The sequence below is a fragment of the Scardinius erythrophthalmus genome (assembly GCF_964197995.2).
Source record: "Scardinius erythrophthalmus genome assembly, chromosome: 17".
In the NCBI taxonomy this organism is placed as follows: domain Eukaryota; kingdom Metazoa; phylum Chordata; class Actinopteri; order Cypriniformes; family Leuciscidae; genus Scardinius; species Scardinius erythrophthalmus.
In genome coordinates, this window is record NC_138237.1 from 8,766,394 (window position 1) to 8,779,027 (window position 12,634).

The following is a 12,634-nucleotide window of genomic DNA, read 5'->3' on the forward strand; positions in this document are numbered from 1 at the left end:
ATACTTGACAGGTATGTTTTATTAAGTATACGTGGAACCATGATTATGTAAATGAGCCCCGCCTCCACTCACTCACACCAGCTCAGACTTCCTGATTCACTCGCTCAACTTTACTGCAATAAATGCCGCACAATGGCAAGTGAAAATACTGGATTAAATCAGCCATATTTGTTTGAACCAGAAACTTTTAGAAGAAGTGGAAAAGTGAATTATACAGGCTCGTCTACAAGTCGATGTATTAGAATCAGGGTTTTTCCTGGCTCAAAATGAGGCGGAGGTGGTAAAATCCTAATAAAGTATTTTAATAATAAGGTATTTAATTTGTATTTTTCGTAGGTCATCATATAGCCTAATGTGTTTCCCTAATGTGTTACACTATTAGAACAAAAACAGTCATTGCATCTAAAATGTAAGTGACTTAATTTGAACTATTTGTTTATTGAACTGTTATGAAATCAGTCTCGGTTTCAATCTTGATGGCATTCAGGAAAACAGCACTCTGGTCGTGTGTAGCTTAGGCTATATATTGTTTCTTAACTATAATATGTTATAAATAACTGCGCAACTTTGTTACCGTCAGTACATTAGGTAGGCCTATATTATTATCAACTATAGGCTTTCAATCGCCACTTACATTAAATGAAATAAAACAAAATCATCCTCACGTTTTCGGTGATTCCCTATATTTTTTATTTTTATATTAAAAATTGTTTTAATCAGGGCATTTGTCCGGTTGGGCAAGTAGTACAATTCTCTCTCACTTTTCCCTTCAAAAAAAGAAAAAAAACACGTGTCCCGGACACAGTCTATGGTCCCGGACAAGCGTTATTGTCGAGCCCTGATATGTTTTCCTTGATTGGTTTTCCCTGAAGAGAATTACATTGTTGAAAACGAAAGTAAAAGAGTGACGCACGTTCATTGCTTTTTACCATGATAAGAGTTCCGTGTCTTTATTAAACTCAACTCAGTATAATGATTTATCTATCATCCACCCTCGATTAATTGGAGTGGAACGTTTTTATTACTTGGCCCGTCCTATCATATGTTCCCGGTCACCATCTCAGAGTCACACAGCTGCCTGCTAACAATCAGCGTCCCTAGAAACACTTTTATTGAACAATAGAACGCCAGTGGAGAGAGATCGACAGGGAAAAGTTGCTCCGGCTACTTTGACGCGTGTGTGGAAGAGGATCGTTTAAAAACGAGTGAGAAAGGTTGACATGGAGCAGCTAAATCTCCAACCTCCGGGGAATCTCCCATTTATATAAACACTAAACAGGAAAGTGCTGGAAAAAAGAGAACAAGAATCAGAATTATACAGTGTACCTCATAGAGGCACTTTTCACCCTCCAATTAAAATGGATTTTCTCAGTATGAAAGTAAAAGGTTTTATGAAGAACTAGAAGTGTTGTCTGAATGTCACGAAATGTTGACTACATTCTTCGGTTGCCTGACAATAGATCAGATGTTTTCATAATATAACATCTTTTCCAGAAACGAGGTGTTTGTACCGAGTAGTGGGGCAGTGCTACATGATTGGTTTTAATGTACTGCACATGTTGTACTGCACATGTTGTACTTCACAAATTTACAGTTGGGCGAGCTGAAACAATCATCAAACACTTTCCCACGCACACACCTTTTTATTTTAGGGAATCATTTGTTTCGGATTGTTCGAATATAAATGAACCACTCTAAAAAAAAAAAAAGATTAATTGGCATTCATTAATTTGCTTATTTCTTACTTTATATATATATAATGTATAAATATATTACTTATAAATATGTATAGCTTAGATTCCAAAGCAGCAGCAGTTTCACAGCTTCTCTAACTCTGTTCTCTCAGAAAGTTGTATGTCTTCCTTTCAAACTGTGATCATTTCTCTTCAGGTGCTGATTGGGTTTTCGTGAATGTTGTCTACTTTCATTTTAATTTGAAGCTCAAATATAGTTTCTGAATCAGCGCTTTGAAACATACTTTCATTGATTTCTCTGCTCTAATGCTTTGTTTTCTCTGTTCCCTGTCTCTTGTCCCTTTACCTTGTCTTGATTGACATGCATGCAACCCTGTCTTTTCTCTTTCTCTCTCTGTGTGTGTGAAGCGCGTCCTCTTGATCAACCTGTGCCTTGCTTTATCAACTTTGAACCTGACGAGCAAATTCAGATGCAGAGAAGCAACAGCATGGGACTTCTCTGTAAGTCTAGCTGAAGATTCAGACTGATTCATGCTAGATTTGCTGTTGGTCTGGTTCTCTGTAAGGTTGCTGCTGAAGATCAGGTCTTGTAAATTTGCAGAGAAGGACCAGAATGAACATTTTAGGAACGCTTTGTAAAAAGTAAAAGATGCCATAAAGTCAATGTTGTATGCATCTAAAAATAGAATGATGACTGTTATTGATTGTTATCTCTTAAAAATGTAAAGATAACTGAGGTGTTTTAGTTTTCTGTAACCCGTCCAACAAGTTAGTTAAGGAATGTATTGAGATGTAGATATAAAAAAATAACTTATGTTTGAAATTCTTGGGCCTCTTTATTTCCTAAGAATTTTTCTGTATTTTTTCCACAACGTGTTTAGCGTTTTAGCCGCTGACAGGTGTTTGACCTCTGACCTTGTACGACTTCTGCAGGTAGTCCAACCACGGCCCACCGTAACCTGACCTCCAACAGCCTCAACGATCTCTCAGACAAGCCTGAGAAAGACCAGGTACTGTGAAGTGTGTGTGTGTGTGTGTGTGTGAGTGAGTGCATGCGTGCGTGCGTTAATAGTTTCTTCACATGTAGAAGCAGAGATTAATTCTGCAAGAAAATATTGTTGGGTCTTATCACAGACATGATGGTAAAGTGTGTTAGAGTACCAGCATGAATCTCATGAAGATGTCCAGGTCATATTTTACCCCCAAAATCAAAATCAAAAGAAAAAATAAGTAATTATGTTTTGGATTTTTTTAAATTATTATTATTATTAAAATCAGCAAATACTACCATGATATATAAATGCTGGACAATTTAATAATATAATAATATAAATTTAAATTATTTAAAATGTTGAAATATAATATATAATATTTAAAATGACAACAGTACATATAATCATATTTAAACTGAGATTTAAAATGATATATTATATATATAATATAAATAATATATATATATATATATTTATAATTATGTAAATATATAATTTAAATGTAAATATTTATAATATAATATAATATATATATATATATATATATATATATATATATATATATATATATATATATATATATATATATGTATATATATATAAAATATAAAAAATATTATATAAAATGTATAAAAATATAAATGCTTGGCTATTTAATAATATAATAATGTATTTTGTATAATATTATATAATATTTATTTTAACATTTTATTAACAAGTATTATTATTAATATTATTATATAATAATATTTAAATAATAATAATAATTTTAGTACTGAGTTTTGTTGTTGTTGTTGTTGTTGTTGTTTTCGTTACACTAATGAGGGAAATTGGGAAATGCTCTTCATCACCAAGAAAATATTGGTTTGAAAACAGGCTTTATTTTCTTTAAAATTGAGTGGTATTTTATATCGAATTCTGACCCAGGTGTGTTCTTAACAGCATTTGTGAGATTCTCCCACCGAGAGTTCATTACAGGGAGGATAAATGACTGTTTCTCCTGTGGGAAGTGTGGTTAGGAAGGCTACAGCCCTGGGCGTGACATCAGTAGGACAGGAATGAGTGCAACAGGACAAAAGAAACTCTTTCTTCAAACAAAGTAGCGCACAATGAAACTCAGTGGATGTCTTTCACACAAGGACAAAACACAGCTTCTGTCGTCAGTTGCGTCAATATTTGTGGATTAGCGTGAGTGCCTTGTCAAATGCACAGAACTCCTGTTGTGTGTTATTCACGCTACTGCGGTAATTACACTGATAGCACAAGGCCTCTTTTGTGTTATAGTGTCTGTGTGTGTGTTCCAGGCTGTCTGTCATCTCAGTGTCAGTGTTCATCGCTAATGAAGTGCTTTATGACTCAGATGCTTTTGTTTATGTAGTTGTACTTGTTTCTTTCTTTCTTTCCACTCGGCTTAAATCGTGTCAGACTTTTATATTCCACTGAAATCTCATAAAGCTTTTTTTGTCAAATGCGTGAAACGAAGAAATAATGTAATCTGAAGATTGTTCTAGGTATATAGAGATATATTTAATCATTATTTACTGTATTTGTACAATGATGCAAACAGAGTTCACTTTGCAGCTTTGAAAAGAAAAGAGTGTCTTTGTTCAGTTCAGCTGAAGTCAGTTCAGTATTGATTCAGTTCCGTTGTAAAGATCATCAATTATTCAATTAGTTCAATTTCCAGTTCTGCAGAAAATATACAACAGTGTCAGATCAGTAATGTTTTTGAATATTAAGACTCCCCAACTAAGCAAGCCAGAGGCGACAGTGGCAAGGAACCCAAACTCCATCAGGAGACAGAATGGAGAAAAAACACATAGGGAGAAAGTCAAGACAAGTCAGAAATCAGATTGTGGATTGGTATCATTCAAAATATTTCATCTAGTTGCATCTGATCGGATTCATCACGGCGGTGCTGAGGCAAAGCTGGCCATCAGGAAGCAAGATAACCCAGGGTTTCCATTAACCCAGGGTTTAGAATGACCCAGTTCAAGAGTGAAAAGCCTACAAACCAACACATTAAAACAGAGCACACACTGAATGTAATGAAAATTGTGTTTTTTTTTCTTATTGCTTCTCTCTAGTTGAATAATAAGTTCATGAAGAAAATTCCTCGGGATGCGGAGGCGTCAAACGTGCTGGTCGGGGAGGTGGATTTTCTGGACTCCCCCTTCGTGGCGTTTGTGCGTCTTCAGCAGTCCGTCATGTTAGGAGGACTCACCGAGGTTCCTGTTCCCACACGGTAACCAACTCACTATTGCATTGTATTTCATAATTCTGTTGCTATGGTTACAGTCAGTGCTTGACCATATCTTTTTTGCTCATCAGCCACTGTGGTTAGTGGTTTCCCAAAGCCACTCAGCGTTTTCACTGGCCACAATTTTGACATCGATTCCAAAGGGAAAAACTGCCATATAGATATTTGTAATATTATCTCATAATTTGGCAGCAGGTTAATTAGGCTGCTGTCACTTTAAAGGATTAGTTCACTTTTAAAAAAACGTTCGCTGATAATTTACTCACCCCCATGTCATCCAAGATGTCCATGTCTTTCTTTCTTCAGTCGAAGAGAAGTTAAGGTTTTTGATGAAAACATTCCAGGATTTTCACAAAGCGCATCACAGAACAGAGCAAGGCAAGCATTTGTCCTTATAAAACTTAAACTTTTTTATTTATTTTTTAAATGGCCGATCGTTTCGCTAGATATTCATCGTCTGGTATAGTTTAAAGCCCTTTGAAGCTGCACTGAAACTGTCATTTGGACCTTGAACCGTTTGGGTCCCATTGGAGTCCATTATATGGGGGAAAATCCTGGAATGTTTTCATCAAAACCCTTAATTTCATTTCGACTGAAGAAAGAAAGACATGGACATCTTGGATGACATGGGGGTGAGTAAATTATCAGCAAAAGTTTTTTTAAAAGTGAACTAATCCTTTAAGACCCTAGGCATGGATCCATTATACTGTTACACATGCATTTTCTTTCTCAACTGCTTACGTTCACTTAAAACATAACCGACTGTGTTTACGTGAATACTTACCAAGCCTGGCATTTTACATTTTTTCGTGTTTTTTACTGTTTAAGTGCAATAAGCTGCGAAAAAAAACTCAATTCAATACTGAGAGGCGGCTTTATGTGCCGCACTTTGGGTGTGAGCACACAATCTGCTGGAATGAGTAAAATTATGCGCAATATGCACAATCCCACGCCGAAATTAAGGCCCTGTAGCAGCAGTAATATTCACCCGGAGCAAATGAAACGAGTCAGTGAAGCGAGGCGGGTTTGTGTGTCACTCGCTGTCGGAGAGATGAGAGAGAGAGAAAGCGCAGCTGGTATCGTGTATCTACTGCAGAAAATGAGTATTGGAAGCGTTTCAGAGATTTCTGTATCGAAAAATCTGTATTTTTGATGCTACATTGCACTTAGTTTATTATTTCAGATGCCTTTTTAAAGATTACATTTGAAAAATGTATATATAAAACTCAATATTGGCTAGTAGGAGTGACTGTGTTACATGCCACCGCTGAATCCATTTTGCCGTGTTGGCTGGTGTTAATGTCAAGCCCTGATTACTACAATATATATTTGTGTTTGTAGGTTCCTCTTTATTCTGCTGGGACCCAAAGGAAAGGCCAATTCATACCGGGAGATCGGACGTGCAATCGCCACGCTCATGTCTGATGAGGTGTGTGTGAAAGTCTTCTCATTCATGTGTTTATATGCATGCTTGCAGTATTTTCATGGTTTTTATTTCGGCCCCTGCAGGTGTTTCATGACATAGCATATAAAGCAAAAGATCGTGGCGACCTGCTGGCAGGCATTGACGAGTTCCTAGATGAAGTCATTGTTCTTCCTCCGGGAGAGTGGGATCCTGATATCAGGATCGAACCTCCTAAATCCATCCCGTCTGCTGATAAACGGTACCAGCAATCATTGATCTGACAGGATAATTCATCTGTTGATTGTTAATTTAATGAGCTATATGACAGCCGATGACAGATGAAGCAAACTGAGTTTGTGTGTGTGTGTTTCTAGTAAAAACATTATTGCCGGAGGGGAAGGTTTTCAGATGAATGGCGGTACGCCTCATGATGGGAGTCAGGGTGGCGGCGGTGGCCATGCGGTCGGTGATGAACTCAAAAGGACGGGCAAGTGAGTGTATAAACGGGCATTCATTTTTTAACGATAGTATTTGCTTCGGGCCACATTTATTTCAGCTTAATTTTAAAAAAATAACATCTAAAAGTGGAATTTGTGGTGAAAAACTACATTACCCATGATGCTGTACAGAAAATTCCACCAATCAGATTGTCGAAACGAGCAAAACACTCCAAAAGAGCTCGTTAGCTCCGCCCACTCCCATGAAGCACTGCGAATGACGCAATCGCGTCTCCTTCTACGCTCAAAATACTTTAAGATGTGTATATATATATGTATGTTTTACAATAAACTTAAAATATATTAGTTTTATATATCAACATTTCTAAATGAGTAATTTTACTACTCGTTTTTAATTCGATTATGCTGTTCGCAATGCTGCATGGGATTGATTGTAGTTGTTTCCCTCACTAGAGCCGTTAACTACACAGTCTTGTACTATTGTATTTTTGTCTGATTTTCAAATAATTTTTTGCTTCAAATCATAGTTTGTAATGATATGATTTACCTTGTAGCTGGTGAGTTTGGTTAATGGCTTATAACACTTTAACAAAGACTTTTTTGAAATCCCTATGGGAAAAATGAATGGGAAAAATACTTCCGGAACCAGCGCCACTGAACACTTTGCCGGGCGCCGTTGCACTCTATTATTTTTGATGGTGTATGCAATATTAAAACCATATAATATTATTTTTTTAAATTAATAAAAAAAATGTATTTCAATGTCAGTATAATTTTTAGGTTACCTGAGAAAGCATTTTTCAGGAAGAAAACACAATCCCTTTCTCTCCTAGGTTTTGCGGAGGTCTCATTCTGGACATCAAGAGGAAACTCCCATTTTTTGCGAGCGATTTTTACGACGCTATCCACATTCAGTCTCTGTCTGCCATCTTGTTTATTTACCTGGGTACCGTAACTAACGCCATCACCTTCGGAGGGCTTCTGGGAGACGCGACGGAGAACATGCAGGTTAGACCGGTCAAGGCTTTTTCACTGTGAGTTTGTGTGTGTTGTACTTAACTAGTGTCCGCCGATTTGGCTTGGCTATTGTGGGTTTATTCAGGAGCTCCTGGAAATAAAATTTGGCTGACATTGTGTTCACAGCTCCGGGGATTTAAAGGCCACAGATAGCTGTTTGATTATTAAACATGTCACTTCAAATATATGTTATGTGTTTCCTAGATCGGGTGTTTGGAAACAGATGTACATGTTTCATGTTGGGATTTGATCCGTGCTATACTGAGAGAGAGAGAGAGAGGGGGAGAGAGAGGGAGGAAGAGCGCTTTTCTTCGAACAACTGTGTATATAAATAGTCAGGATTGTGAATGGTACTTTTGGACATGTGCAGTGACTGCAAAGTTTGCACATATATTTAGCAGTGCATTTATATGGCTAAGGAGGATCAGCTATATATATCCTCAGATTACACATACGCGCGCACACACACACATAAAATCACACAACTACACTTCTAAAAAATCCCTTTAAGTGAATCCTTCGTGACCTCTGCCCTTACCTACAAAGCCTGCTTCAGATACGTCGAATAATAGCTTTAGGTTCAGGTTGCTGAATGGTACACAAGGACTTTTTCTCTCACCTGTTTCATAAACCTTGAAGATGATTTGGGTTTGGAGGTCAATATACAAACATGCTTGTTAGAAATGCACTCAAGACACAATTCTGTGGAAACCGGCACATTGGAATTATGACATACTACTGTAAGTTCGAAGTTATGACAAACTAAATCGAAATTATTAAATTAGAAGTCAAAATTTTGAGATAAAAAATCTAGTTTATGACACACTAAGTCACAATGAGACTTAAAAGGTCAAAATTATGACATCAAAAGTTTAAATTATGACATACCAAGTCATATTTATGAGATACATTCAGAAATTATGACTCATGACATATATTATGTATAATAATTATGACACACAAAAACACTTAAATTAAAATGTAAAAATTATGAGATTAAAAAGTCAAAATTATGATTTATTCGAAATTTAATTTATTCCTAATTAAAACTAAATTGACATTCTAATCATACCTGAGATAGATGTCAAAATGATTAGTTAAGTCAAAATAATGACACAAAAATAAAATTATGACATATTAAATAAAAATTATGACTTAAAATGTAAAAATAATGAGATAAAATTATGACATACTAAGTCATTATGATATTAATCATAATTCTGACTTTTTATGTCATTTGTACAGTATGATTTACAAAGATTTACAAGATTTCATTTTTCTTATGTGGCAGGAATAGACTAAAAGTATGGACTCAAATCTGAATGCAGAAGAGTTTAAATATGCCGTGATAACTCACCAAAATTGAGCTGTCACGACTTTATCAAGAGTTTCACATTTACAGTGTAAGTCTATGGGATTTTGTCAGGTCAGTTTTATCGTCCACCAGGTGAAAATCATAACAGCACACCTCTCCTCATCAACAAAATCAAAACAATGCATTAAACTCTAAGAAAAGTCTGTAAAAATAGGGCCCAAATGTACTGTGTTAATATGAATTTCTGTATTGACTTTTTTCATAGGTCTTTTTTTTTTTAAATACACATTGCATTGTGTTGTTTTAGGGTTAAAGGAAATATCCTGGAGGAAAATGGCCTTTTCTGTTTGTCTTCTTACTGTGTACTTAAGTTTAATATTTAGAGGCTTGTTCAAATAACCAAGCCATCGTGTGAGCAAATGCCTGTAATAGTGATGCTCACCTGAGAAAACTCCAGCCGTTTGTGTTGGAAACAGGTGTTTGTCTGATTAAGCGTTTTCAGAAACAGCTGACAGCACATACAGGCTCAAATCTGATAAGAGTTCCTGTTTTAGTGCTTTTAGTTGTCTTATTTTCCGCTTGATCTCTGTGCAGGGAGTGTTGGAGAGTTTCTTGGGGACGGCGTTAGCTGGTGCTGTGTTCTGTCTGTTTGCGGGTCAGCCTCTGACCATCCTGAGCAGCACCGGGCCCGTGCTCGTCTTCGAACGGCTGCTCTTTAACTTCAGCAAGTGGGTGGCGTACACACACACACACACACGCACGCACGCACGCACGCACGCACGCACGCACACACACACACACACACACACACACACACACACACACACACCTACATACTGAAGCATGCATGCACAAGCACATACTCAAACACAAGGTTGCTTTAATGTGGTGTGGTAAAATCCACTTAATTATCAGTTAGCCTGCTGCATTGATAAAACTGGGAACAGTAAAATAAGAAAAAAAAAGTGTTTAATAAATGATTGCATTAATAATAAAATAAAAAATAATTATATAACTATATCAACAATAATAGTAATTTATTTATTATTAATAATTATGTATTTACTTACGTAAGTACATTATTAGTAGTAGTAATAGTAGTATTATTATTTAAATATATTATTATTAGTATTATTAAATTAATACAATAGATTGCATTAATCATAATCATAATATAATTATTGCATTAATAATAAAATATAATATAATATAATTATTGCATTAATAATAAAATTAGAAATAATTCTATAATAACTATATCAACAATAATTGTAATTTATTTATTATTAATAATTATGTATTTACTTACGTAAGTGTATTATTATTAGTAGTAATAGTAGTAGTATTATTTAAATATATGATTATTAGTATTATTAAATTAATACAATAGATTGCATTAATCATAAAACAAAAAATAATTATAGAATAATTATATCAACTATTATTTATTTATTTATTTATTATTAAAGGAGAATTCCGGTCAGTTTTAACATTGAGCTCATTTTTTTGTACATTTGGAGTGCTGTCAATACAGAGAACAACAACAAAAATTGGTGTTGCCTACACCGAGTTATTCTATTTTTAAAATTTGCACCCTGTTGACTTCAATGGGGCAAGTACTAAACCTGCTTTTAGCCTCTTAACATCCTTGATGTGTCATTACAAGTGCACAGAAAATGTGAGTGATTCCTTCTGAGTGAACACGAGTGGATCTGACTGCAGTAGATGTGAAAGATATGTGTAAAAATTATGTTATTTAAGCCAGCGCAAATACCTGTTTACATCCTGTTTTTCGGTTGAAGTCCAAAGTAGTCGATTGCCGAGTTCACGCGCATAGGTTTAGTTACTTATGATCACGCGCATGAACTCGGCAATCGACTACTTTGGACTTCAACCGAAAAACAGGATGTAAACAGGTATTTGCGCTGGCTTAAATAACATCATTTTTATTCATATCTTTCACATCTACTGCAGTCAGATCCACTCGTGTTCACTCAGAAGGAATCACTCACATTAGCTGGGCACTTGTAATGACACATCAAGGATGTTAAGAGGCTAAAAGCAGGTTTAGTACTTGCCCCATTGAAGTCAACAGGGTGCAAATTTTAAAAATAGAATAACTCGGTGTAGGCAACACCAATTTTTGTCGTTGTTCTCTGTATTGACAGCACTCCAAATTTACAAAAAAATTAGCTCAATGTTAAAATTGACCGGAGTTCTCCTTTAACAATTATTTATTTACTTAAGTTTATTATTATTTACTATTTATAATATATTATTATTAAATTAAGATAATATTGCATTAATGATAAAAACAAAAAATAATTATGGAATATTTATAACAACAACAATATTTATTACTAATAATCATTTATTTACTGAAGTATAATATTACTATTGTTTACGATTTAAATATTTTATTATAGTTGTTATTATTGCTGTTATTAAATTCATATAATAATCACATTACTAATAATCTCAATAAATGATTCTTTCACTGTGTAATGCAGATCCTCCAACTGTGGACTGTGTGTACAGTCGACAGTGTTTATATGAGCTATTTCAGTCAGATTTAATAGCCAGATATGTCCATTTCACATTCAGTTCCAGAATCAACAGAGAACATCGGTATTAGTTTGGGTCCAAATCTAGATGTTTTATACTTCCTCTCTGTATTATTGATATGTTATATTTAGTTTGACCAAAAACAAGCAACATTCCCTGGAACTCTTTTAGTTGTGTGTCATCTGGCACAACATGTTCTGAGTTACCTGGAATCAAGATACATCTTATTGTTATCAACCTTTCCGGCAAGGTCTCGTCTCTCTGTCTCTGCTTGTGTGTGTGTGTGTGTGTGTGTGTGTGTGTGTGTGTGTGTGTGTGTGTGTATGAATACATTTCTCTCTCTCTCTCTCTCTCTCTCTCTCTCTCTCTCTCTCTCTCTCTCTCTCTCTCTCTCTGTCTCTCTCTCTCTCTCTCTCCCCCTCTCTCTCTCTCTCTCTCTCTCTCTCTCTCTCTCTCTCTCTCTCTCTCTCTCTCTCTCTCTATCTCTCTGGATTCAGGTTTCTGTGTTTATGTTCCATTATGAATAATTGAGTCAGATTTCATGTCTGCTTCTGCCAGTGTGTATCAGTTCAGCTTTGCTGAGGGTTTCCATCTAAGCCGCTGAGTCTATAATTATGGAGTGTAACATATTTGATGAGTAAGATGTAGCATACTAATATGATTAGCACATTTTAATCAATGAAGATGTCTGGATTCAGTCCGTAAATTTATATGCAAGTATAAATAAATAAATAAATAAGTGCCGTCAAAACCATTAATCGCATCCAACATAAAAATGTGTGTTTATATAATGTGTGTGTGTGTGTGTGTGTCTGTATATACATATATGTAAATATATATATGAAGAGTTCAGATGCAAAAGCCTCTAAGTGCCATCTGAAATTTTCTTCTAGAATGATCATTTTTACCAAGCTTGTATATTTCAGTT

The 12,634-nt window shown here is 35.3% G+C and overlaps 1 protein-coding gene across 3 annotated transcripts in view; it reads left to right on the plus strand.

Annotated features, from left to right (window-relative positions):
* Positions 1-12,634, plus strand: part of slc4a4b (solute carrier family 4 member 4b) — a 59,625-nt gene that overhangs the window by 32,381 nt on the left and 14,610 nt on the right. For 2 of the 3 annotated variants that reach the window (XM_081391569.1, XM_081391570.1), the window contains exons 7-14: positions 2,103-2,195; positions 2,628-2,704; positions 4,774-4,931; positions 6,288-6,375; positions 6,456-6,610; positions 6,726-6,842; positions 7,643-7,817; positions 9,736-9,869. In XM_081391569.1, the coding sequence (XP_081247695.1) occupies positions 2,103-2,195; positions 2,628-2,704; positions 4,774-4,931; positions 6,288-6,375; positions 6,456-6,610; positions 6,726-6,842; positions 7,643-7,817; positions 9,736-9,869 (997 nt within the window). The remainder of the gene's footprint in view (positions 1-2,102; positions 2,196-2,627; positions 2,705-4,773; positions 4,932-6,287; positions 6,376-6,455; positions 6,611-6,725; positions 6,843-7,642; positions 7,818-9,735; positions 9,870-12,634) is intronic. The other variant, XM_081391571.1, reaches the window with a different exon arrangement.